Genomic DNA, 26,575 nt, shown 5'->3' with positions numbered 1-26,575 from the left:
TTGTAAAGATGGCACCTGAGGTGTTCAGTCATTATGAATATATTTGCTCTTCACTATGAATGCAGCAGTCTTCAGCTCATTTTGTATTCAAGTAGCTGTGGAGTCTCATAGCAATTCTGCATATTTTAAATATATTGTTCCCACTGAAGTTTGTCTCAAATTTTCATTAATTTTTCATGAAGCATGAATGAATGCATGGAAAAAAATTAGTCTTTAATGTGTTTTTCTGCATTAGATTAAAGTTACATACATTATCTTCTAGATGAAGTCCAAACACGTACTTTGCTTGAAATGTCAGTAGTTATCACAAAACATATCAATAAGTTTAAAGGCTTTCACAATACAAGATTCAGATAATTATTCCACATATACAAAACATAGCTAGAGAAATACAGTTCTTCAATGTCGAATTATGGGAAAAAAGATCTAAAAAAATAGAAAACTCTTGATACCTGGACATCAATTCAGAACGTAACACTGCATAATGCCGCAATATGAGCACCCATTTAATGAGAAATCCCCTGGAAAGAGAAGTGTAAGGGGATCTAATGTTTATGACAAAAAGAGATGAATACTGCACCAAAAGGCATGCATACAATCGCCATGGTCATTCAATATGTTAGTGATGATCTAAAGTGTGACCTAAGGGAAGAGTGAGGCAGTGTTCTCAAATCAAATCAAGTGAATGACTACATGTTGATTAAGCTTTCTGAGGCAGCAAAGTGAGGGCACAGAGCCATGTCTGGATTCTGGAGCTGTTTTAAAATTCGCTTGTGAAATTTCTCTCGCACACGGTTAAACTCCATTATGTCCAGTGGATCTTCTTCAATCCAGAATTTATGGAATTCATGCATCAGATAGCCTAATAAAAGAATTCAATATATAAAGAATTAGAACACAGGTAAAGTTGTTCCCTTTAGTCTACAGAATAGCAAGCACTGCAATCAGAAATCATAATGCACATTGTGGGGTAGGTGAAGCTAGTATTATTGAAGTGTGATGTATTACAGTATTTAATGAAGTTGTGTTAGTCTTACTAAGAAATGAAGCACTACAGCATACAACATTAAAACAAGCCTCTAAGAGGCATCTTCAAATAATTAAAACAAAATAACTTATATAGCTCTGCTAGCAATAGTAATGGAATTACTATAATTTACTTCTTAACAGAAGAAAATACACTAATTTTATAACACCAAGAGCCCCCAATCAGGAGGACACGTACTCATGTGTTTTAAAGTTTTCCCAAATTGCGATGTCTTGAATTAAGGCCTAATTTAGAGAAGCACTTTTGAAAGATTACTCAATTGCCTAATGCAAACTTTAAACAAAATTTTTATTGGTACTTATATGAATGAAATGGCCTAATTTTACCAATAACTAACTAAAATGAATCTATCAAATTACCAGATCTCTCCTCTCTTGATATGCAGTTACAGAATTGTTAACTTGTGCCTGGATAAACCAAGTGAAATACAAATATATTTTAGTATTAAACTGCAGGCTACAAGCATTAAGAGATGACATTATTAATCAGAATCAGTCTTTAATAAGCATCTTTTGTTTATATTCAAATTATTCTCATGCTCAAATATCTATGAAACAACACTTACATTATAAACAGCCTCTAGGGAAGTGTCTATTATAAAATATTTACTGAACAAGCCCTACACTTAAAAACCATTTAATTTATGAATTGCGAGTTAACATAACTTACAGTCTGAAAACAACTAGTTACTGGATCTTTGCCAGGAACATTCAGTTTTACACTTGTCTTTCTAAACATGAATAAAGGATTCCACCATATTGGGTTTGCACATAATCGTGGCTAGACAAATGCCAAGGGCAAGAAATAATTGGCGTTGGCAAACTCCCCTTGTGTAAGGAAAAGGCATGAGAAATCTATACCCTATGATAGCTGCCCTGATAAAGGTTTTTTTTCCTTTTTAAAGTCTTTTTTGTTTTTATTCTTTGCTCCCTCTGTGACCATCTGTGATTTCTGCATCACCTTCCCAGCAGTGGTCTGGAGGTAGAACATTGTCGACAAACAGCTGTGTCAAGAAATACTATGGGTTGTGTAGTCCAGTTCAGCAAAGCACTTAAACATGTGCTTGAAGCCAACAGGCCTTACATACAACCTTATGTGCTTTCCTGAATAGGGACGGACTTAAGCATATGCCATGGGCTTTGCTCAATCAGGACTTATTGCAGGACACTTTTATTATGTACTTTATTCCATCTTTGGTTTGATAAACATCTCACTCAGTCTATTCACTTCCAAAATGGTACCTTATTGCTAGTCTTTACAAGCTACACAGTGGATTCCATGGTTAATTTATAAACTAAACCATTTTCATGTACTTGGGCAGACAGATACTCCTCCTAAAGCTGGAAGGTTTTTCTTTGAAGGAAAAACCTAGCTCAGCAAAATACCTTTAAAAATTATTATTAAAGGGAAATATATTATGGTTGGGATTCTCACAGACAGATCCGGGTGTTTCAAAAGTATTATTATTTATACAGCATGAGAAGTGGCTTGGTGTTCAGCGTGTAGGGTCATTTTTATTCCATCAAAAGGAATTTCATATTAATTAATGATATAGAATTGAGTGCATTGCTTGTAGTATCAAGAGATTTCAGTACTGCCCTGGGAATAGTCAGACAAATTCTGCACTCAGCTACACCCAGGCAAGCCCACCAAAGTCCAGGAGGACTGGATGGGTGTAGACAAGAACATAATTTGGCCCGGTGTTTGAGAGGTCAAATCAGTACAGCTATTATATTCTTTCACCTAGAAATAGTGCTTGCTGTGCATTGTAATTTTGACTTTCAGAATCACACATGCAGCCTGCAGGCATTTACTGCAGCCTAATTGTGTTTCAATTTTTCTCAGCTGAATTCAATTAGTTGAAACCTAGGACGACTCAGGCCATGGGGGAAAAGTGTCAGTGTAGTGGGAAAGAATACAGAACTGTGTGAGTGAGTGAAAAACACAATGAGGCCTCCCACTTCCCAAACAATGAGACAGGCATTACAACAACGTATGTTTGGCATGGTCAGTCTGTCAGATATTTGATCATAAAGAAAGCAGCACTCCTTCTCCACATATATCCTGACTTTCTTCCCACACACAATCCCACCATGCTGGGACTACTCCAGCCATCCCACATAGCCAGCAGCTCCACCACCTCCCCCACCAGCATGAAAAGTCTACTCCACCCTGGAATTCTTAGCCTTGTGGTTTTTATCCCACTGCAGCATTAAGCCAGGAGAGAGAGTGGTAAATGTAATTTCTTAGCCCTACTGGGCCTACTCCCAAACTATCTCCATGTCTCTCCAGGGAGCTCCCCTTTTTTTGTAGGTACACAGAGTAGGCAGTGAAATAAGATGGAATTGTAGGGTAGCAGTAAAGATGGGAGCAGAAAAAGCATCTGCAATGGGATCAAAAAGCAGAACAGTGACACCTGGTGGCTGGATCTGAGCACTGGCACACAGAAAACAAGCATTCTACGCATCCGAAGAAGTGGGCTGTAGCCCACGAAAGCTTATGCTCAGATAAATTTGTTAGTCTCTAAGGTGCCACAAGTACTTCCATTCTTTTTGCAGATACAGACTAACACGGCTGCTACTCTGAAAGAAAACAAGCAGTCACCTCCGGAAAGCCATTTCTAAAGTGTAAAAATTACTTAAAATTTTGTGGATTTCAACAAGACTTTGAGGATGCAGCAACACTGGAGATAACAGACAATGTGAAAACAACATAAGCCTATCCAAAAGATCCACTCGCTCATTCAAAAACTAAGGCACACTGGCCAAGAAGGGATTTGCAGAAACTGATGACTAGACAGCATCAACAAGAAAGACTCTCAGAGTCTTCTGAGAAAGGGCCTTTGAAATGTTGAAGAATTTGTTCCTCTTTGTTTGCCAAACAACTCATTGTAAACTTACCTTAAACATACACATTCAGCTGTAGTCTGCAGAGATTATAATGGAATCTTTGTATCTGAATGTCACATGCCACACAGTAAAAGTGTTAGCTCCCCTGATCACAGCCAGCTCCAGTCAGCTGTGACAGCCCAGAATCCATCATAAAACCATACAGGCTGATCCCTGCTGATGTATGGAGCTTGCCCACAGGGTAATGACTCGTCTTATACAGTAGCACATTTTCGAAGAGAGTTAGTGAATATCTGAAGAGCTTTAAGATGTATTTACTGTATCTAACAGCCAGCATGTTAGGCACTTCACAGACATAAAATAAGACAGGTCTCAGTGCCAAAGATCTTATTGTCATCTAACCAAACAACATCAGAAAGGGGGAACAAGCAATACAGTTATCGACACTATTTCCATTCCTTTTGTCTCTGATGATCCTACTTGAGAAAAAAAATTAACATCAACTTCCTCTTCTTACGAAATGCTTGCTTATATATTTTCCATTTTATTTTCAGCTACTTCTCATTCTAACCCGTTTCCCCCCAACCCCTCACCCATATTCATCCATTAATTCACTCCCTTCCCTACCCTCACCCATCAGCAGCTACCGACTGCTGCCTACTAGTTAATTCTAGACAGACCCTTCTCTAGTTACTTCTGGACCTCCTTTCCCAAATAGAGGGGAATGATCACATCCCTCAATCTGCTGACAATGCTCCTACTTATACAGCCCAAAATGCCGTTAGCCTTCTTGACAAGGGCACACTGTCGACTCACATCCAGTTTCTCGTCCACTGTAACCTCTAGGTCCTTTTCTGCAGAACTGCTGCCTAGCCATTCAGTCCCTAGTCTGTAGCAGTGCACACGATTCTTTCTTCCTAAGTGCAGGACTCTGCACTTGTCCTTGCTGAACCTCACCAGATTTCTTTTGTCCCAATCCTCTAATTTGTTTAGGTCTCTCTATATCCTATCCCTACCCTCCAGCGTATATACCACTTCTCCAAGTTTAGTGTCATCGACAAACTTGCTAAGGGTACAGTCCACACCATCCTCCAGATCATTAATAAAGATATTGAACAAAAACAGCCCCAGGACTGACACTTGGGGCACTCCGCTGGATACCGGCTGCCAGCTAGACATGGAGCCATTGATCACTACCTGTTGAGCCCAACCATCTAGCCAGCCTTCTATCCACCTTATAGTCCATTCATCCAGCCCATACCTCTTTAACTTCCTGGCAAGAATACTGTGGGAGACCGTATCAAAAACTTTGCTAAAGTCAAGGAATAACACATCCACTGCTTTCCCCTCATCCACAGAGCCAGTTACCTGGTCATAGAAGACAATTAGGTTAGTCAGGCATGACTTGCCCTTGGTGAATCCATGCTGACTGTTCCTGATCACTTTCCTCTCCTCTAAGTGTTTCAAAATGAATTCCGTGAGGACTTGCTCCATGATTTTTCCAGGGACTGAGGTGAGGCTGACTGGCCTGTACTTCTCCGGATCCTCCTCCTTCCCTTTTTTAAAGATGGGCACTACATTAGCCTTTTTCCAGTAATCAGAGACATCAATCATCATGAGTTTTCAAAGATAATGGCCAATGGTTCTGCAATCACATCTACTAATTCCTTTAGCACCCTCAGATGCAGCACATCTAGCCCCATGAACCTGTGTTTGTCCAGCCTTTCTAAATAGTCCTGAACCACTTCTTTCTCCACAGAGTGCTGGTCACCTCCTCTCCATACTGTGCTGCTCAGAGCAGTAGTCTGGGAGCTGACCTTTTTCGTGAAGACAGAGGCCAAAAAAAGCATTGAGTATATTAGCCTTTTCCACATCCTCCGTCACTAGGTTGCCTCCCTCATTCAGTAAGGGGCCCACTTTTTCCCTGAAAGTCTTCTTGTTGCTAACATAACTGAAGAAACTCTTCTTGTTACTCTTAATATCCCTTCCTAGCTGCAACTCCAAGTGTGATTTGGCCTTCCTGATTTCACTCCTGCATGCCTGAGCAATATTTTTATACTCCTCCCTGGTCATTTGCCCAATCTTCCACATCTTCTAAGCTTCTTTTTTGCGTTTAAGATCAGCAAGGATTTCACTGTTAAGCCAAGCTGGTTGCCTGCCATATTTACTGTTCTTGCTACACATCGAGATGGTTTGTTCCTGCAATCTCAATAAGGATTCTTTAAAATACAGCCAGCTCTCCTGGACTCCTTTCCCCCTCATGTCATTCTCCCAAGGGATCCTGCTCATCAGTTCCCTGAGGGAGTCAAAGTCTGCTTTTCTGAAGTCCAGGGTCAGTATTCTGCTGCTCTCTTTTCTTCCTAGTATCAGGCTCCTGAACTCGACCATCTCATGGTCACTGCCTCCTGTAGTAAGTGAAGGCCCTGATAAAGGCCCAGTATGAGGCCTGAGGCCTGAACTAAAATAATGGCCAAGACTTTGCTAACATAAAGCAAAGTGAAGCTGTGAGCCAGAGGCAGGCCCTGCTCACAGAAGCTGGCAAGGAAAGGGCTGATGCTGCAAGAAGATACGTACCTAAAAGGTACTGAACACTAGAGATCAGAACATTCACATACTTGCACATTCCACACAGATAACAAGGAACAGACTGACCAATCCCAATGACAGGGGCAAAAGGGTAATATGATGGATAGAGTTGTTTTGATCGAACCAACATGTACAAGGTGAGAGGCGGCACTTTAATCCGTAGAGGGGTTGCACCTCAATACGTCAGGAGTCATGTGTAACTTGTTTGTACCTGTGTATAAAAATGTATCCCTGGGGCGATGTCTTTATCCGGCCGAGGGGGCAGTGGAAAGTCCCGCCACTGACTGAGCTGGGTCCATTGCCAAGAGGCACTTTCTCGTAGTATGCCCTGAGTTAGGCTAAGAAACCTACAGGGAACTGCCATTGTGTCCAAGATCGCAATAAACCTAGCAGACGTGACTTTGCACCTTACTAGAGTCTGTGGTCATTGGGGGTTCTCGTCAGGTCTGCTGTATCAGCTATCTGCAGAGCTGGGGCAGCACACAGGGTGAGCTCACGCACGCAGCCGAGTGATACCAACAGAGAGAGCAGAGCACCACAGCGGTAGCGTCTGACAACACCTCTGACAACAACACTCTTCTGACAACACCTGCCAGGTTCCCATCCACTTTTGCTTTCCTACTAATTCTTCCCTGTTTGTGAGCAGCAGGTCAAGAAGAGCTCTGCCCCTAGTTGGTTCCTCCAGCACTTGCACTAAGAAATTGTCCCCTACACTTTCCAAAAACTTCCTAGATTGTCTGTGCACTGCTGTATTGCTCTCCCAGCAGATATTGGAGTGATTCAAGTCCTCCATGAGAACCAGGGCCTGTGATCTAGTAACTTCTGTTAGTTGCCTGAAGAAAGCCTCATCTACTTCATCCTCCTGGTCTGGTGATCTATAGCGGATTCCCACCACGACATCACCCTTGTTGCTCACAGTTCTAAACTTAATCCAGAGACTTTCAGGTTTTTCTGCAGTTTCATACTGGAGCTCTGAGCAGTCATACTGCTCTCTTAAGACGTGCAACACCCTCACCTTTTCTGCCCCGCCTGTCCTTCCTGAACAGGTTATATCCATCCGTGACAGTACTCCAGTCATGTGAGTTATCCCACCAAGTCTCTGTTATTCCAATCACACCATAATTCCTTGACTGTGCCAGGACTTCCAGTTCTCCCTGCTCGTTTCCCAGGCTTCTTGCATTTGTGTATAGGCACTTAAGATAACTCGCTGGCCATCCTGCGCTCTAAGTATGAGGCATGAGTCCTCCCCTCTTGTCCTCTCCTGCTTCCTTCTGGTATCCCACTTCCCCACTTACCTCAGGGCTTTGGTCTCCGTCCCTCCTTCCACCTAGTTTAATGCCCTCCTCACTAGGTTAGCCAGCTTGCTTGCAAAGATACTCTTCCCTCTCTTCAATAGATGGAGCCCGTCTCTGCCTAGCAATCCTTCTTGGAACACCATCCTATAGTGAAAGGATCCAAAGCCTTCTCTCTGACACCACTTGTGTAGCCATTCGTTGACTTCCACAATTCGACAGGCTCTACCCGGGCCTTTTCCTTCCACAGGGAGGATAGACGAGACCACCACTTGTGCCTCAAATTCCTTTACTCTTCTTCCCAGAGCCATGTAGTCTGCAGTGATCCACTCAAGGTCATTCTTGGCAGTATCATTAGTGCCCAGGTGGAGAAGCAGGAAGGGGTAGCGATCCAAGCATTCGTGAGGCCTCATCTGGAGTACAGTGTCCAGTTTTGGGCCCCACACTATAAGGAGGATGTGGAAAAATTGGAAAGAGTCCAGCAGAGGGCAACAAAAGTGATTAGGGGGCTGAAGTACATGACTTATGAGGAGAGACTGAGGGAACTGGGATTGTTTAGTCTGCAGAAGAGAAGAATGAGGGGGGGACTTGATAGCTGCTTTCAACTACCTGAAAGGGGGTTCCAAAGAGGATGGATCTAGACTGTTCTCAGTGGTAGCAGATGACAGAACAAGGAGTAATGGTCTCAGGTTGCAGTGGGGGAGGTTTAAGTTGGATATTAGGAAAAACTTTTCCACTAGGAGGGTGGTGAAGCACTGGAATGGGTTACCTAGGGAGGTGGTGGAATCTCCTTCCTTAGAGGTTTTTAAGGTCAGGCTTGACAAAGCCCTGGCTGGGATGATTTATATGGGGATTAGATCCTACTTTGAGCAGGGGGTTGGACTAGATGACCTCCTGAAGTCCCTTCGAACCCTACACTTCTGTGATTCCCCGTACCATCACCAGGACCTCCAAACCATTTACAGAATTTCTCATCCTGAAAAGCCCATTTTTGCAAGTTCAATTTTGAATTTTTCTTTTAAAGCTAAGATTCAGATCCTAATCACCAGTGTGCTGCGGTAGTGGAAGGCTGTCTGAAGAGAACAGAATAACCTATACCATGTGGGTGCCATAAGAACTGGGAACATTCGCTTCTGAACACTATACTTCTGAAAAAGGTCAAGCTGCCAATGTGTCAGTTCACCACTCCTGTTTACAGTGCTGAGTCCCTGCTCTGCAGTGTATCCTTATCACAGATGTTCTGCAGGTAAGCTTGAATAGATGGGAGAATTTCTTTTGTATGGCTCTGTCAAAAAACATTTTTTTTTCTTTTTCCTGAACTTGTTCACCTGTCTGTTTTGCACATCATCATACACAGTATGCTCCGGGGTCCAAACATCACAAAGATAAAATAATAAGGTTAGGATGATGCCCATCCGTGCTGCACTAATGTTGTTCCATGAAATTCACCAGTCCTGAGTGATTTTAAGAAAGGTGTTACTGGTAATGCAAACAAAAACAAAAAAACTTACAGAAAGTCTGTTGGAAATGGGATAACGTTGGAGCCTCTGGAGCAACATTGTAGAAATGGGTCTTCAGCGCACCACTCACAAGCAGGTTGTATGCAAGGTCAGTTATGTTAATGCCAACAATAGCAAAAGAGTAGCTGGAAGAAAAGTAAAGAGTAGGATTTATAGGAAATGCTGATGAAACTAAAAGGCTGGGGGAAGTAAATGTAGCACAGATTTTGTTTTTAAGAATAATGCTTGACTTTGGTTAATTTTCCTCTTATCTGACAAGGTTCTTAGAACAAAGTAAATGAAAACAAAAGAAGATATTTATCCTTTTTTCTGTACATTTTAAAGGCAGTGTTACACCTATGATATCTGCCTGTACTATACTGAAAATAATAGTTTCATCATCTTGCTAATCATTCCCACAGAAGCACCATGGAAATATTTCTGTGGAAGAGGAATAAGACCTGCTTATTAAAGTCTCAGTATTCTTGAACTTATTGTAGAAAGGGAGTGCTACATATGACATAGTTTTCATTATGACAAGTAATTTGTTATTATTACTGACCTGCTACACTTTAAACTACCACCTGTATCGTATGTACATAGTTACCCCAACAGTTAAGAATGATCAGATTTGGATCAGTATGAGATTAACAAAATGCTGCCAAGGAGGGTATTACACAGTCTCTTTCAACATATAAAAAGAGCCAGTTGAAATATATGCATAGGCTCCCTGCTCGTCCCAGCAGATGCTGGAAATGATAAAAAGGGATAAAATATTCTTTGAATGCCCATAGGTTTACATTGCTGTTGGGAAAAGCCAAGACATGTAAATAAATCTCTAGTATAATGATTCAGTTACCTCACTGTAGATCAAAGACCTGTTTGAAAAGGAAATGAATTATCTGCATAATGGGCAACATCCTACACAGTCATGAAAGTGAATGATCAAGGAAGATGAATTTTAGTGGGCAGTCAATATGGTCCTTGTGTTAAGAAAAAGGACATTATCCCCTGATTTGTGTTTCTCATTAAACAAAGGAAGTGATACAGTCATGCCAAAATCATGGCTAAGAAATCCCACATCACTTATCCCAGGCCACTCATCCTGTTATTACAGTTGCTGGCAAGTGGCCTGTTCATAAATCACAACTTGTCTATGCCACAGTCAAAAGTGAGACCCCACCTCGTGAGGTTTATTCAACCCTTGATATGTGCAGTTATGCACAGTTACAAGTAAATGCTTATAATTTTAAGAAGTTCTTCCAGTTACTCGGAAGCAATCAGAAAAGTAGTACATTAGCTATAATCAACGTATGGCTAAGATAAGCATAAAATAATAAATGGTGGTGTTAATACTGAAATTTCATTAAAAATTGAATTAAAAAAAATTAAGAGAACTGATTTTTACATGCACAACATCAATCAGCATAATTGTATTTATGTCAACTTATTTTTAAAGATCTTGTACTTACCCAATTGCCTTATCAAACCTTTTCTTCTCCCATTCAGCTTTGCTGAATTGGCTGAAAAAATGAATTCAGATGTTACCATACACGGCTTTCCAATTTGTTTTATATTGTAATGTTATCTAACACAGGCTGGGGATTTTAAGTGCAGTTGAGCTGCCTAGTAGTATTTTACTTTCCTTCTATGATTTTGCCGTAGTTTGATCAAACTGGTATAATAGGTTTGAAGTGAGATTAGCTTCCTCGATTTACAGCATCATCCATGTATTGTTCTCATCAGTGCAATCTGAAAGGAGGCTGTGGCTATGCTATTCTCCCAGTCAAAATCAATTTATTCTGTCTCCTCTTCAAAAAGATGGTCCACCTCAGTTAAACTTGAACAAGTGTTGAAAACTCTACATTTCTTTTAACTTTGATCAAGGATGACTTTAGCCTTTGGTGTTCTCCAAGATATATATGACGTGAACCACTTGAAACAAATATGAAAAAATAGTACTTCTCCAGCAGCAAATGGATAGGGGAAATGTTATCTTAAAGAATATATTTTTTTATTAATCTGAGTAAATTAGCAGCTACAGTTTAAGCAACACTAAAAAGCAGCCATATTTAATGCCTAATTACAAGGAAGTCTAGAGCAGTTTATAGATGCTTACACATCACTCACAACAGACAATTAACAAAGGAACTTTTTTATCTTTTAGGAGGTAAGATAATACAAACTAGGGTATGACAATGGAAAGACTTCTAGAAAAGGTAATTTGATACCATTTACAAGTGTCAATTAACTGAGGTTTCAGTGGCATAGCTGAACTGTATATGCCAAATCCCAATGACATCAATGGGAGTTTTGCCTGAATAAGCACTAAGGAGAATTTTCAGAGTTTGGACCCACTATAGGGAAATATACTTGAGTGCAAAAATACAGCCACATGTCATGTTTAGATTGCACCTGAATTGTGAGAACTCAGAGCACATACTTCTGTGTATATCATTTAGAATAATTTTTGCACAATTAGAAATATCCACATTTAGTCCTCCAACAGATATTAAAGATATTATTAGCAGAACAAGGATTTGTGCACACATTCATCAGAATGCTGATCTGCTTATCTTCCCAATCGCCAAAACTTTGTTTTCATCTCCTGCAATTTGGTGAAAGGCTGAAGGGGGTTTATTATTGGCCCAATGAAGGAGACACCACGTTTAAAAGTGTCCACAGTTAGTGTCATATTATAGTGGAAGGTGGAACAGGCTCAGTGGTGTCTTCAAAGGAAGGTAACGAATTGCTAAATGAGAAGATACAGCAATAATACAATTTAATAAAAACAGAAGCAACATTCATCATCATCACATGAACACCAGCACAACCGCTAAACAAACACATCAGCAAACACAAAGAGCATCACTAGAAGCATTTTACCCTCTGTGGATGCTCTTTCAAGGATGGAGCGCACATGCTCATATACAGCATTCCAAAAGGCTTCTAAGTGACATAACATGTAAATGAAGAATACTAATGCAATTCATATTCCCTGTCTCACAAATGGGCCACTGGAATATACACAGTGCTTGTGAAGCTACGTTGGTGCAAAATTCCCTAGCCCAGAAAGGCTCATAATCCAAATTTAATTTGCCATGTAAATTGATGAAAATTTTAATTAAGATCTTTATTTTTTTTACATTGAAGGACAAAACCATTTAAAAATTAACAAACACACCCTGTTTATTAGCAAATACAAATTTCCTTTCATGAAGATGGTAATGATTAAAAAACAAACAAAACACTGTCCCCCCATCCATAGGGTGAACAATATAAAGATTAGGTAAAACCAACTAGAAATGAAGCAAACTCTGCTAAAAAACAAAACAAACTAAACTTAATAAAGAGATTAAAAAGAAGCTGTGTACAATAATAGCTGAAAGATACAAAGCTAATGTCTGTAGAAAACTGCTCTTTTCAGATTTTGCTAAGATATAAATGTCTTTGGCAACAATATAGTGTGGTCATTTTGAATCAATTTTATCTAACATTAAATATTACTACTGACTACTATGCAATAGAAACATTTCCAAGAGAAAGCTCACATTAGGTGTAAAATATTATTTCTCTTGGGTATAATAATTGGTTCTACATTTACAATATTGTAAATTAGGAAGTAGCTTTTTCTTTATAGAAGTTATTCATAATTTATCGAAATTAAACAAAACAAAGCTTTCACAAACTAAGGTGAGTCGGGCCAGGGTAGTCTTTAGATGGAAGAATTTTAAGGAAAGTGCTGGAGGAAGTGGTTTTGGCAATTCAACAGCAACACACACAATGAATCAATACCAAACCCATGAGCGGAAAGAAAAGCCATGGTTCAGATGAAATATAAAATTAATATCCTAACCAAATTCTCATTGAAGCAGTTACACTCTGGCTACTTAAATACCTCCTCTGCAGTCTTCACTTCCAGCCCTACACAGCTGTGCTGTGGGACAGACACTGCATTCCATCTAAAGCTGCGCAAATTATTGTCTGTGCCTTACAACACTAACAGCTAGGTTTTAGCTAGGATTGCTTACTGCAATTTTTCTGAGAACTGAAAATTATTTGCACTGCAGCACTCAAAAAGGCATGTTTGTGATAAAATTCACACTTGTTTAGTATGAAGAGCACTAAGAAGTGGGGCTACCAAAAGTAGAGAGTCTGGAAAGGAGCTTTCCTACTGTTTTGATTTAATGGCTGGCTGAGAGCATTTGTTACCACTTCTGACTGGTTAATGCACCTGACAGGCTGAGATTATTTATTATCTATTTATGATTTTATTTAACATTTCTTGGTGGTTATTACTGATGGTGATTATGGCTGACCCTGATGGTGTGGTTGATGTGATAAGGTCCTATGATGGTGTCCCTTGAATAGATATGCAGACAGAGTTGGCACTGGAGTCTGTTGCAGGGTTTGGTTCCTAGTTTGGCATATAGTTTGGTGTTTCTGCTGTGTGGTTCCTAGTTTGGTGTTTTTGCTGTGCGGTGTATAGTATTGCTGCAGGTTGGGGGGCTGTCTGTAAGCAACCCTGCAACAAACCCTGGTGCCAACTCTGTCCACATATCTATTCAAGGGACACCATCATAGGATCTAATCGCATCAGCCACACCATCAGAGGCTCTTTCACCTTCACAACTACGAATGCAATATATGCCATCATGTGCCAGCAATGCCCCTCTGCCATTTACATTGGCCAAACCAGACAGTCTCTATGCAAAAGAATAAATGGACACAAATCTGACATTAGGAATCATAACATTGAGAAATCAGTAGGAGAACACTTCAATCTTTCTGGTCATTCAATAACAGACTTAAAAGTGGCAATTCTTCAACAAAAAAACTTCAGAAATAGACTCCAACGTGAAACTGCAGAACTGGAATTAATTTGCAAACTAGATACCATCAAATTAGGCCTGAATAAAGACTGGGAGTGGTTGGGTCATTACAAAATCTGAACCTATTTTCCCCAATACTAATTTCCCCCTAACTTCTTGTCAAGTGTCTGAAATGGACTACTCATTACCACTTCAAAAGTTATCTTTCCTGTCTTGGTATCCTGTTAAGTGAATTGTCTTATTAGACTGACCTCACACTTGGCAAGGCAACTCCCATTCTTTCATGTATTTATACCTGCTCCTGTATGTTCCACTCCCTGCATCTGATGAAGTGGGTTTTAGCCCACAAAAGCTTATGCCCAAATAAATTTGTTAGTCTCTAAGGTGCCACAAGGACTCCTCACTGTTTTTGCTGATACACATTAATACTGCTACCACTCTGAAAGCTATAACTTCTGTATGGACTCCCCCGCCCCCACTCATTGCTTAAATAAAAATGTATAAGATATAAAAAGACTACTGACCTAGGAGTCAGGTAGTCTCAAATCCTATTCCTATTGCTGGTTCTGACAGGCCTTAATAATACTTTGTGCTTGCCTTGTATATTACACAAACATTTAGCAATGAGATGAATTAAAGGGGACACACGATAGATGTATATAAATTAAGGAACTGCATAGAGAAGTTAATTGATTGCTCCAATTTTCATATTCTCTTACTACAAGAGCAAGGAGATGTCCATTGACACAAAAAAATTTAAAAATGATAACACGAAGTGATATTTTATGCAATGCACATGGAACTCATTGTCACAAGGTATTAGAGGCCAAGAGCTTAGCAGGACTAAAAAATGGATTCTTTATATGGATAATGAGAACACAAGGAATAAACATTTTTGTTCTTTTGGGCAACTGTGCGCCTGAGCTTTTGGGGAAGAGGGGCAGAAACTTTCCCTACAGATAGGCTTTTCCATTATTACCCATTAGATTAGCTTCTTGCACCTTCTTCTAACGTATCTGACACTGGCATGGCAGTGCTAATGTAGCCAGGTGATCACAATTAAGGAATAGCAGACAGTTGATATGAACAACTTGTAAGCTTAAAACTGTTAGCCCAAACTATTCGGCAAATACTTCTGACTAGTAAGTCAGGGTTACAGAAGTCTGGAACTGTTTGCATGTCCTGAGAATTTTAATTAAAGAGCTAAATTTGTCACACATTTTATTTGCAACAAATAATTTGTCCAGTTGTAGCTACAATACGCAGAATCTGCTTTAAATATGATGAAGCAAGGCTGACATTTGATCTTATACACATCAGCATGTTTAATTGCACCATATCCTTGTGCAGCCAGTAAGATTTGGTGACCACTGCAGCATTGAGCTAAAGAAGGGAATACATCAAGTACACTCTTGGAGAATACTTGGATAAATGTTGGGTTTACTCCAAATATGGTTTGATCTTTATTTACATGTAAAAGCTTACAAAACTGAAAGGAGAGAAAACAATACCTCAGCTCCTCTTTAGTGATGTCCCTTCATGGTGAAAGACAAGAGAGAATTAAAGAAAAGCACATAAAAAGATAAGTAGCTTAAAATTAAAAGAATATGGAATAAAATGAAAATATTTAGCAATAAAATAAACTATGTTTGATTCAGTACATGAAATACATGAGTTTGTCCTCTCAATCTGATTAATTTACAGTAGCTAGCTATTTTAATTTAGAGACAGGGCTTGCCTATAAGGACAGTTAGCATTTCAAACAGCAGTAGGTCAAAGCGCACTAGGGAACTTTTAGTACATGACAGCAGGGTCTGTACGGCCAGTTAGTGCACAGCAGGGCTAGGGTGCTGTAGATTTACACCCCACTGTGCCGTGCATTAACTCTCCACGTAGACAGCCCCAGAGACAGCATATGGCAATACCTGAGCACACAAGTCTAACAAAAATTTATTTGAAGTCAATTTATTGTTAGCCTCAAGCATTACCTGTATTTCGGCTGAAGGGAATCAGAGAGAACTTGCTGAGCTACTGCAGCATCCCGTTCAGCAAAATACCTGTAGGTGCACACATTAAAATACTTAATGCAATTTGCGAACAAAGTCAGGAAATTCTTAATGCTGGCAAGCTATGCTCATACAATAGTCCCAATACTTTCAAATATTGCCAAGGGCAGTTCTGCATATATACGATGGTATATAAAATGCTTTAATATATTGATAATATATTTTTAAAATGATCAGTGTGTATATATAAAGTATCCAGATATCTTTATGTACATATTAAGGAGTGCATGTTACATGTCCCACCTCTGTCCCTGATATGCACAGGATAGGAGTCTGTTATAGCCCCAGCTACAGAGCTGTGGCACTTGAGCTCAAACTGTAGCAGCTCCTGCTTTTAGCTCTGGAGAGCCTCAGTTCAGTTCCCAAATTGTCAGCTAAGACTGGCCGTCACAATACCACAATGCCAAGTACAATGGGAATGATTTCTTTTGCGATCAAAGAGTAGAATTTGGAACCAGGAGCTGGAATTCTAAGATAAGCTGTGCCACAGACCGACATTGGCTGAGTCACTGAACCTTTCTGATTCCCACTCTGCACCATGAAAAACATTTTCCTGACCTCACAGGGATGTTGTGAGGAGTAGTTTATTAAACAATTGTAAAATACTTAGATATCTTTAGATCAAGGGACAGAAGCAGCACAGGATTTTTGTGTTATTTAATACTGAGATGTCAAAAATCAAACGGACAGATATTATGGTAGCAAATAACGAAAAAATAAAAGGCTATTTAAAATTCACCAAAGCAATCAGATTTTTTTTTTCAGGGTCTAATTATAAGATTGAATGTGATCTAACTACAGACAATAACTAACAGTGATGGCATTTTTTTCAGTTCCAACCAATAAGTCAGAACAAAACTCCTCAAAGGAGCAAACATATATAGGCAAACAAACAAGATTTTTATATTTCTTACAGAGTATATCTCTACACACAAAAAATACTATAAAATAAAATAAATGCTATATGCTTAATGGAAATGTTTCTGTTCTCATGTTTGTTTAATGTTTCACAAATGAGTACAAACTCAACATAAACAGAAATACCACAGTAAACCATGTGCATTGTCTAAATTTCAAGATTCGTGGCTTAAGGTTTTTAAGAAATATTTCTATCTCAAGATAAAATTGTTTTATTTGGCACAGTTTTCTGAGATGAGTCTTTAGTGTTTCAGGAATTATGCCTATAAACTTTTAACAATATCAACATTTGTGTTATATTAGTAGAAGTAGCATTACATCTTCAAACTCAAGTATCTGTATATCTACTTACAACAGGTTATATAATCCCAGGAGGCCCATCCCTCTAAAATCTGTTTTAGGATCGTCTCCTTGGAAACCAATTTCACACCACTGCTTCGAAATCCGAGCTTCCAATGGGCAATCAGGCTTCAAACATTTCCATAACTAGGAATATTACAGAGAAGTTAACGATTAAGTTTTCCATGTATATAATAGGTCTTTATTTTTATGAAATTCTCCATGCAACCTAAGTGCATCACTATGCATAGCATTCAGCAACAAGAGCCTGTGGCCAGGTACCAGCCTCTAAAAATTTTTCTTTAATACTGCAAACAATTCAAATACTACCCTAGGAAACCCCCTCTGACATTATACAAGAGTTGTACAAACCCTCACAAGCACTTGTTTCTTTATACTTTAGGCATCGAAATAGAAACTGCCTCCATAAGCAGAGTCAGAAATACGTTAGCATTTTGTTGTAAATAACTGACATGCCAGCAGGCAATCAATCTTCTCAGTTCCATAAGGCTCTGCAGCAATCTTTTCTGATACATCTTATGCAATACTCTAGAATTATCAGGAATTGAGAGTGGTGACTTGGCTAACACTGCACTGAAACTATAAAAGAGAAAAACCTGAACAGGAATGGCATAGTTCACCTTCATACTTAATTCAGGGACGAGGCCTTCACTGAGCTCACATAAAAACAACAAAAGAAAAAGTTACCATGATTGAACAAACTGGTGTAAATCAACCAAGTTTCATTGGTCCACAGTATCTAGTTGTGGGAATAGATAGTCAGAGAGATGTGTCATTTTCATAGGCATTTTAGATGCCTTTGCTCCTACATATCTTTTTACAATCGCCATTTTAAAGCCGTTTATGAAACTACATCCACAGTGAATACCATGCCTAGATGCCACAATGATGGACACCCAATAAAATGCTTAAATTGGCAGGATTATTCAAATAAGAGGCACACGATGTACATATTTATGTACCATGGCGTAAAACAATACATTTTCTCATTCTGATGTGAATAAGACAATTGTTGTTAATCTAAAATCTACTATCACCGTATCATCAGCTCACTCAGATATTCTTGACCAATGTCTCAAGGAGCACTCGTATGAAAAAGCATTCTTGAAGTGCAAAAAATCATTAAATACTAGGAGGGGAAATGAAATTCCAGAACTCATAATTTATAATATTACAGAAACTTCACATTCTAGAATTCAAAATGCAGTTTAATTTTTTAAAAACTTTATAAAACCATTTGTTCAACTTTTAAAAAAAATAAGCTTTATCTTTATTAACATTTCCTGTTTTATCATGGTATGCAACAGCATGTAATATTTTAAGCACATTTCCAAATTCTTGCTTATACAGCCAGCAACAGTATTCACTGCATCAATATTATTCTTCGCTAGTTCAATCACATTGGATAAATCTTTACCTTATCTCACAAAATGTCCTTCTGGTAACATGAATAAATAATAACCATTAAGAACTAGGAGAATTTCCCACTGGAGAGATCATTTAATCAGAATGTCTAGAAACAATGAGGAGGAATCAACCTAATCTTCCCTGATGTGAACTGAAAACAAATCGAAGCCCCAGACAGACTGCTATTTGGTATTCACTAACTCTTATGTTGAAAGCATGCTGCAAACTGATGCTTGATAAATGGTATGGGAGGCAAATAGTGGAGACTGGACATCAATGTCCTTATTTTAAAAACAGGAAGAACTTTACTGTTTAAAATGAAATTTTCACAAATATTTTTCTTATTACAATCAGTTTCCATCTGGCTTTAGTTCTAATTTAGGAGAAAAATTTTTCAAAAGCACCTATATGATTTAGGAGCCTACATTCCAAAGAGATTCAGGCACTTGGGGGAGGCCAGGTTTTTAAAATTGTTTAGGGACTCAAAGATGCAGTTAAGTGCTTACTGGGATTTTCTAAAGCACTTAGGCACTTACCTCCCATGGATTTCAATGACTCCCAAGTGACTCCTTGAAATGACTCTCCCTAGGCTATCATTCTGCAAAGTTACAAATGATGTTGCAGATGATGGTGCTATTCAGAGATACCAATTATAACTTTTAATAAAACAATCAAATGTTTGTTTTTCAAAGACTGTTCAAGTTTATTCATGATGATAAGAGCTCTATTTCAGGAATTTGCTGGGTGAAATAGGTGTGTTAAGAGGAAACTTTTCCTTGGGGGCAGGTTATCCCCTCGCCAGTAAAATTGCAGAGCTTCTTGTACCTTCTCTGAAGCATCTGGTCCTGGCCATTTTCAGAGACAGGATACTGGACTACATGAAACATTGGGCTGAATCATTATGGCAATAGATACTTTTCCCATTACTCTACTCCTTCTTCAGCTCTGGCTGCTACAAGGAAGGTGTCTCTGCTACCCTATCCCATCCCACAGTTTCTGTTTTTGAGCCCTGTTCTTTAGTGAATAAGGCGAGTGCCTGCTTCTGCTTAAGCACAGGGCGGTCCCCAAAGAATTGCATAGTGATTCTGATCTGATTCCTATCAGTTTCACTGCTGCCAACAATGATTCTGAAGAGCAGCATTAAAAACTCACTAAACTAGTCAGTTTTGGCTCTGTATAACCTGGAAACCAGAGCTGACTGACTGCAATATTACTTTAATTGTGTATTATTATATATGAGTTTTTAATATATATTCAACCCCCACACACCTGATTTTGAAATAATCATAGCTGGAGGTCTGCTTCTGGTGTAAGAAGTCAACACATTCAGAAACAAGAGAATTTACTTTGCCTAATGTTGGAGAAAAACGAACTTGGTTCTTTGCTTGAAGGAATTGTTCAGACATTCCTTCGGTACAAAAATGACAGCTCAGTTCTATTGCCAAAGGCAGCAAGAGCGTGGGATTGTCAGTCAGGTAAGTGATAGACATCTGTGGGCGCGTCCAAATGGCAGACCATATTTCTAGGCTTTGTGTTGGTGACAAAAGTGGGAATTTTTGGCATAATTTTTGTGAACATGCGTCTCTCCCATCAAACTTTGCATTCTTACCCTCTGGGAGCAGAGGAGTTAAAATGCTTCTCCTACAACAAAGGTCTGACACTGACAGACCTGGTGCCAGGCCATGCCAAGGTCCCTTGGCCTCCATTGAATACTGACAAATACACAGCTGAAATCAGTCTGGCTCACCTGTGTGTTAGTACTGTTAAAATAGGTGTGAGAATTACAAGTACGTGTTCAGACTTTACTGAATGCTTGTGAGTTGCTGCATGCACTAATCTCACTTATAACATCTGTATCCCACATTGTAAGTGTTTGCACTGTAAGCCTCTAACTGTGTAGATCACCAGACAGGAGAGAGACATTAACTACAGTAGAAGCTCAGAGTTACGAACACCAGAGTTATGAACTGACTGGTGAACTACACACCTCATCTGGAAGCACAAGTACACAATAAAAAGCAAAAAAAAGCAATAAAAAGCAAACACTGAACAGCACAGTACTGTGTTAAACTACCAAAAAATAAAAATAAAGGAAAAGTTGAAAAAAAAAATGCGACCATGTAAGGAAACTGTTTCGGTGCTTGTTTCATTTAAATTAAGACGGTTAAAAGCAGCATTTTATTTCGGCAAAGAAAAGTTTCAAAGCTATATTAAGTCAACGTTCAGTTGTGGACTTTTGAAAGAACCACCATAACATTTTGTTCAGAATTACAAACAATCCAGAATTACAAACAACCTCCATCCCTGAAGTGTTCATAACTCTGAGGTTCTACTGTAGTGTGAAATGCTGGTCTCCAACAGATGATGTTATGTCCTTCCCAAGGAGGAAGGTCCATTGACACCAGAAGGGTTACAGTGGAACATTAAAGAGGACAAAAGACTTTGTTGTTTACTCTCCCTCCCCCATGAAGATGAGTCTTGCAACTGGATTCCTCTCATCAGCCAAGTTTGCCGCTCAGAGCAGAAGGAGGGAAAAGGAATAAAAACCTCTAACAAGGAGGAACTATGTGTTTATGCTGCTCGGACTCTAGGGAGCAAGGATTATTAGGCATAAGCAAAAGATCCCTAGTGCTTACCCTGGATTATCCCTAAAGGACATATAGAGCTTGCTTATTATAGAGAAAGCTCATGCTCCAATACATCTGTTAGTCTATAAGGTGCCACAGGACTCTTTGCTGCTTATTATAGAAGTTTCCATTACTTTTTTTTAAAACTTACGATTGGAACTCATTTGTCATTGTATGTTTATCAGCTTTAACCTTGCAAGTAACTCTCTAATTTCCTTTTCTTTTCATTAAATCTGTACATAGTTTATTATAGGACTGACTACAGCGTTGTCTTTGGTGTGATATCTAAGGTGCATTTGACCTGGGGAAAAAGTGGCTGGTCCTCTGGGACTGGAAGTAGCCTGAATATTGCTGTGATTCATGATGTAAGGTACCATCTCTGTCACAAAGGGAAGTTTACCTGGGTGGCAAGACAGATTGGAGTACACAAGATGACAGTCTGACTCCATGTTAAGCTTGTTATAGTGCCCCAGGAGTTTATACTTGATGATTTGTTGGTGAAGGTGTCAGGGCCTGTGACAAGTACAGGGTTCTATGACATACAGGCGCTTTCACTTGGGACTGAGAGACAAAGGGAAAGTGTGAGAGTGCTAAAATGGATTCCATAACAAGCTGGCCTTTGTTGGTGAAGGTGTCAGGGGCCTGTGACAAGTACAGGGTTCTCAGACATACAGGCACTTTCACTTAGCACTGAGAGATGAAAGGACAGCGTGAGAGTGCTAAGATGGATTCCAGAACAAGCTGGCCTAATGGAGCCCTGACTTTAGCCAATATGAATCCTGTCTTAACCTTTTGTTCTCTCTGCTAACCTAAGGACTTCCCAACATTGTATTCCAGCTGACTATTAAAACCTACCCAGCTTTGGAAAAAAGATTTCCTGTTGCTGCTGGTTCTACTTACTGATGTGCACTGATCCCCAAAGGGTGTAGAAAATCTCTGAACAGGAGTCTACCTCAACTGGATTCACAGTTATGAGCTCATGCCAAGAAACAGGGATTGTTGGATCCCAAAGGCCAGTCTCAGAGGAGTTGAGGGCAAGTGGCCAGCCCTTCTGGAAAAGTGTGAGCCCCTGAAGGTCTGACTGTTTAAAGGCTGGGGCATAGCACAGAGCCTGTAAATCCACGATAGTGTTCATAAATAAGTGCAGGGTAGCTGCATGTCTAGCAACTTACAACCTGTGTTGATGAATACTGCTGAAATATGCCATTTTAAGAGAGCACGGAGGAAGTTAAGAAGTACCTGTGGAAACTGTGTATGACGCTTTTACAAATAGGGCATGTGGAATCACCAGGAAGCAAGTGTTCCATGTCAAAGTGATTTCAGCGCTCACCTTTAGAAGCATCTCTTCATGTTGGGGATTCTCTGAATCATATGGCTCTCTGCGCAGCTTTTCAACCTCTGCAACCAGATTTCTGTACCCTACAATCTGTAGGAGACAGGCCTGAAGAGATACTCCTAACCTAAGCAAAAAGAAGTCAAACAATGAGGTAGGGTACTATACTGTACACAGACACTTAATTTATATATTTGGGCATAAGCTTTCGTGGGCTAGAACCCGCTTATGCCCAAATAAATTTGTTAGTCTCTAAGATGCCACAAGGACGCCTCATTTTTTTGCTGATACAGACTACCATTTAACATGGCTACCACTGAAACCTTAAATTATATGAATATCCTCAATGAATCAAAAGCTTTAATAAGTTTAATTACGGAGGAAGAATTTTAATGGGGACAATTCTTCTTACTAGAAAAACTACATTTAAAGATAGGATTACCACATAGCAACTGTGAAAAAACAGGACAGGGGGTGAGGGGTAATAGGCACCTATAAGAATAAGTCCTCAAAAACGGAAATGTGCCTTTAAAAACGGGACGGATGGTCACCCTATTTAAAGAGATCTTGTACACGGCACAATTTTGCCATTTACTAGCTCTCTTTAGTATTTGGACTTTCTTTGTAAGTTAATTCTACGCCCCCTCTCCCCCAAGAACAGCAGTGAAATCTCTCACATTTGTTAACATCCCATTCTGACTGTATACAGCAGCCGTGTGGACGCCTGCTAAAAAGGACTGCATCAGATTTTTCCCTTCACGCAAACCACAGCTTCTCAAAAAAAGCTCTGAGACAGCTATGAACTAAAAAATTCACATTGAATTAATCATTAAAACTATGTTTTGTTTCCATGTCACAAAATCCCACACAATAGAGCAAAAAGGCTGAACTAATGCGTCTTATGCAGCCTTTATGGGATCTGCCCTTAGGTCGTCATTTTTTGCCTCACATGCTGAGAACTGCTATAATGGTTCTGTTTTCACTCTATTATAAGTCAAAACATTTTAGGATTTTTATGCACCATTTAAAAGTCACTAGGCTTCTACTGCTTTAAATTACGGCAATTTATTCAAGTGTTAGGTTGGACAGTCTAAAGCATATTATTAAATGCAATTATATACTAATGTTATTGAATACCAATACCTTTCGTATTGCATATAGAAACACGCTATGAATATTTAGGCAGGTATTTAAAAGACATTTCCATAAAATCTCAAATTAATATAATCCCTAACATGAGTAAGGAAAGCACAATCCCCTTAATTTCAGTGCCGTTTGCATGCCACTAAATCAAAGATATCAGAGATAAGATCTATTAGGTCCATTTCTCTAAAAATGCAAGACTGTCCTGTTCAGTACTTCGTTTAATCTATTGTAGTATTAAATGACTTGAACATAAAAACTTCCACTTCTTATCCTTGAAGACTGTTCCACTGAGTGGAACTGATATTCATTAGGATATTTTTCCTTGCCTCAGTTTCATACTATGACTCCTAGTTATACATTCTTGGTCTACCCTAAACAAGTCTCCTCCTCCTTTGGTGTTTATATGCTTCATTTTTATAGTACCTTCCAATCCAAAGAATGAAAATGTGCTTTAGTAAACTATATATAAATGCTTTCACCTCATTCTAAAATGCTGCCATAATGGGACTTAACTACAGCAATGACACATCACAGTTTAGAGCAGGGAAAGAAGAATACCACTGGCAACTGAAACCGAGTAATTATTCAAATTAGAATTACTTTTTTTTTAAAATTATATTTATACAATCTTATGGACACACACTTTTTAAATTTGTCTGTAGTACACACACACAGTATATCTATCAATACATAGATGTATGGATAGATTCCAAGGTCAGAAGGGACCATAGTGGTTATCTAGTCTGAACTCTGGTATAACACAGGCCATAGAACTGCCCCAAAATAATTTGTGTTTGAACTAGAGCATACGTTTAAAAAAAATGCCAATCTTGATTTAAAAATTGCCAGTGATGAGAATCCACCACCATATATACAAAGTCTCCTCTCCATCTCCTCAGCCCCTTGTTCCAGTCTTCCCCCTCATCTCTCCATTCCCTGATACACACACACCACCACCTCCGCCCCAGGACTCGCTCCTCACACCTTTGCATTCCAGTCAGGCTCTTTCCTCTTTCTCATCCTTGCTGATAGGGTAAAAGCAGGGGGAGCACTGAGGGCAAAGGACCAGGAATCTTTCTTCTCTTAAATTCCTTTTCTTGGCACCAGTAACCCCTAGCTAGCAGTAACAGCAATTCCAGGAAAAGTCCCATTCACCTCTGCAGCCCTGGGATGGAGTACACACAGGACCGGCGCAAGGGATTTGAGCGCCCTAGGCGGATGGGAATTTCGCCGTCCCGCGCGCTGGTCCGCGGCTCCGGTGGAGTTGCCGCAGTGGTGCCTGTGGAGGGTCCACTGCTCCGCGGCTCTGGTGGAGCTGCCGCAGTCGTTCCTGGGGGAGGTCCACCGGAGCCGCGCGAGCAGCCGACTGTCCGCAGGCACCACTGCGGCAGCTGCACTGGAGCCGCGGAGCACCGGACCCTCCGCAGGCACCACTGCGGCAGCTCCACCGGAGCCGCCTGCCGCCCCCTCTGGCAAAACGGCGCCCACCATTTATTCTGGCACCCTAGGTGATTGCCTAGGCTGCCTAAATGGTAGCGCCGGCCCTGAGTACACACAGCAGAGATGGAATCTTTGGAAAAAACTTTGCCACCAAATTCTAACAAGTCTCTACTGAGTAAATGTAGAAACAGATTTTCAGATGTGCAAACTTGGCCAAATTTGAACCAATTTTTACAGAGATGGTAAAAGGCGTATATCTCAAGTGCTAGGACAAGTCCTTGCTCCAAAGCATTGGGGCACTAGAGCTTCTCAGTCATGCAGTTTTTAGATTTATTTTTTTTTAAAACATGGACAGAACAATATTTTTTCTCATCTCATTTGGAGAAATGGCTGAACAATTTTTCCTGAAATTTCCCCAACAAAATTCAACCCGAGGTATATAGCTGGCATGTAAATTTTCAGCCCAAATGGTCAAAATTTGACTAATTTATAAGCAACTAAAAACAAGGTCTTATAACAGAAAGCGTTTGGCAACCTTAACTATAGTCCTTGCTACCTAACACACACACAGTACATACGTACTCATACACTCCTCTATAAAATATGCCTGCTGTTGGAGATATTTATTCAAGGGTTAGAAAAATTATGTTCACTAAGGGCTCAGACCTGCAGAGTGTGGAGCATACCCAGCTTTCATCCAGACCACATCACACAATCCATTGTCTACAGCCAAGCTCTAAGATAGGCTCCAATCCCTCAGACAGAGACAAACACCTAGAGGATCTTTATCAAGTGTTCTTAAAACTACAATACCTACCTGCTGAAGTGAAGAAACAGATTGACAGAGCCAGAAGAGTACCCAGGCCCAACAAAAAAAGTAACAGAACATCACCAGTGCATCATCAAGGATCTACAACCTATTCTGAAGGATGATCCCTCACTCTCACAGACTTGGGGAGGCAGGCCAGTCCTCGCTTACAGACAGCCCCAACCTGAATCAAATATTCACAAGCAACCACACATCACACAACAAAAATACTAATCCAGTAACCAATCCCTGCAACAAACCCTAGTGCCAACTTCGTCCCCATATCTATTCAAGGGACATCGTCATAGGACCTAACCACATGAGCCACACCATCAGGGGCTTGTTCATCTGCACATCTACCAAT

At 39.8% G+C, this 26,575-nt stretch overlaps 1 protein-coding gene across 5 annotated transcripts in view; it reads right to left on the bottom strand.

The window, feature by feature from the left end:
• Positions 1–200: 200 nt before the first annotated feature.
• Positions 201–26,575, bottom strand: part of ELMOD1 (ELMO domain containing 1) — a 62,377-nt gene continuing 36,002 nt past the window's right edge. For 4 of the 5 annotated variants that reach the window (XM_030560785.1, XM_030560816.1, XM_030560807.1 and 1 more), the window contains 7 exons: positions 22,815–22,944; positions 17,443–17,576; positions 16,095–16,163; positions 15,618–15,641; positions 10,747–10,797; positions 9,287–9,420; positions 201–862 (listed from right to left, as the gene is read on the bottom strand). In XM_030560785.1, the coding sequence (XP_030416645.1) occupies positions 690–862; positions 9,287–9,420; positions 10,747–10,797; positions 15,618–15,641; positions 16,095–16,163; positions 17,443–17,576; positions 22,815–22,944 (715 nt within the window). In that variant the 3' untranslated portion in view covers positions 201–689. The remainder of the gene's footprint in view (positions 863–9,286; positions 9,421–10,746; positions 10,798–15,617; positions 15,642–16,094; positions 16,164–17,442; positions 17,577–22,814; positions 22,945–26,575) is intronic. The other variant, XM_030560799.1, reaches the window with a different exon arrangement.

Source organism: Gopherus evgoodei, chromosome 1, assembly GCF_007399415.2.
Source record: "Gopherus evgoodei ecotype Sinaloan lineage chromosome 1, rGopEvg1_v1.p, whole genome shotgun sequence".
Lineage (NCBI taxonomy): Eukaryota > Metazoa > Chordata > Testudines > Testudinidae > Gopherus > Gopherus evgoodei.
The sequence above is the reverse complement of the archived record's forward strand: the minus strand, read 5'-3'. Positions and strand labels throughout refer to the sequence as shown.